We start from the raw sequence: 1578 nt of genomic DNA, 5'->3' as shown, positions 1-1578 counted from the left end.
TCCATCTTCTATGGGTGGAAGTAAAGTGATTTGTAAATTAATTTTGGAAAAATATTTAGTTAAAGTTAAAGGAAAATAAAAAAAAAATTATGTACGACTTTACTGCCAGTTTGTAAAAATAATTTGTTGAACTATGTATAATAAAAAATTGCCTTGTTAGAAAAATTAGTAACAACTTTATATGTATTTCAAATATATATATATATATATATATATATATATATATATATATATATATATATATATATATATATATATATATATATATATATATATATATATATATATATATATATATATATATATATATATATATATATATATATATATATATATATATATATATATAGTTAGATGAGCAAATGATGGCCCTCATATTTTAGTTAGACATTTAGTCCAGGGGGATTTTGTCCTCGGGGATCTTGTCCAGGGGGACTTTGTCCTCGGGGGATCTTGTCCTCGGGGGATCTTGTCCAGGGGGATTTTGTCCTCGGGGGATCTTGTCCTCGGGGGATCTTGTCCAGGGGGATTTTGTCCTCGGGGGATCTTGTCCTCGGGGGATCTTGTCCTCGGGGGATTTTGTCCTCGGGCCTCGGGGGATCTTGTCCAGGGGGATTTTGTTCTCGGGGGATTTTGTCCTCGGGGGATTTTGTCCAGGGGGATTTTGTCCTCGGGGGATTTTATCCTCGGGGATCTTGTCCTCGGGGGATTTTGTCCTCGGGGGATTTTGTCCTCGAGGGATCTTGTCCAGGGGGATTTTGTCCTCGGGGGATTTTGTCCTCGGGGGATTTTGTCCAGGGGGATTTTGTCCTCGGGGGATCTTGTCCAGGGGGATTTTGTGCTCGGGGGATTTTGTGCTCGGGGGATTTTGTGCTCGGGGGATTTTGTCCAGGGGAATTTTGTCCTCGGGGGATTTTGTCCTCGGGGGATTTTGTCCTCGGGGGATTTTGTCCTCGGGGGATTTTGTCCTCGGGGGGTCGGGGGGATCTTGTCCTCGGGGGATTTTGTCCTCGGGGGATTTTGTCCTCGGGGGAATTTTGTCCAGAGGGATTTTGTCCTCGGGGGATTTTGTCCTCGGGGGATTTTGTCCAGGAGGATTTTGTCCTCGGGGGATTTTGTCCTCGGGGGATTTTGTCCTCAGGGGATTTTGTCCAGGGGGATTTTGTCCAGGGGGATTTTGTCCTCTGGGGATTTTGTCCATGTGGGATCTTGTCCAGAAGGATTTTGTCCTCGGGGGATTTTGTCCTCGGTGGATTTTGTCCTCAGGGGATCTTGTCCTCGGGGGATCTTGTCCTCGGGGGATTTTGTCCTCGGGGGATTTTGTCCAGGGGGATTTTGTCCTCGGGGGATTTTGTCCTCGTGGGATCTTGTCCTCCGGGGAATTTGTCCAGGGGGATTTTGTCCAGGGGGATTTTGTCCTCGGGGGATCTTGTCCAGGGGGATTTTGTCCTCGGGGGATTTTGTCCAGGGGGATTTTGTCCTTGGGGGATTTTGTCCTCGGGGGATCTTGTCCAGGGGGATTTAGTCCTCGGGGGATTTTGTCCTACAGGGGATTTTGCCCTCCCGGGGATTTTGTCC

The 1578-nt window shown here is 45.8% G+C and overlaps 1 protein-coding gene across 1 annotated transcript; it reads right to left on the bottom strand.

Moving 5' to 3' along the window:
• Positions 1 to 391: 391 nt before the first annotated feature.
• LOC137622604 (uncharacterized) lies at positions 392 to 1201 on the bottom strand. The gene has a single exon (XM_068353208.1). It carries the CDS (start codon positions 1199 to 1201, stop codon positions 392 to 394), a length of 810 nt encoding a protein of 269 aa, XP_068209309.1.
• Between the last annotated feature and the right edge of the window lie 377 nt (positions 1202 to 1578).

Source organism: Palaemon carinicauda, chromosome 29 (genome assembly GCF_036898095.1).
Source record: "Palaemon carinicauda isolate YSFRI2023 chromosome 29, ASM3689809v2, whole genome shotgun sequence".
Taxonomy (NCBI): domain Eukaryota; kingdom Metazoa; phylum Arthropoda; class Malacostraca; order Decapoda; family Palaemonidae; genus Palaemon; species Palaemon carinicauda.
This window is presented reverse-complemented; position numbering and strand designations above follow the sequence as displayed.

What these genes read in the sequence shown, in the direction of transcription:
- LOC137622604 (XM_068353208.1), bottom strand. Translation starts at nt 1,201, where the DNA reads ATGGACAAAATCCCCAGAGGACAAAATCCCCCTGGACAAAATCCCCCT.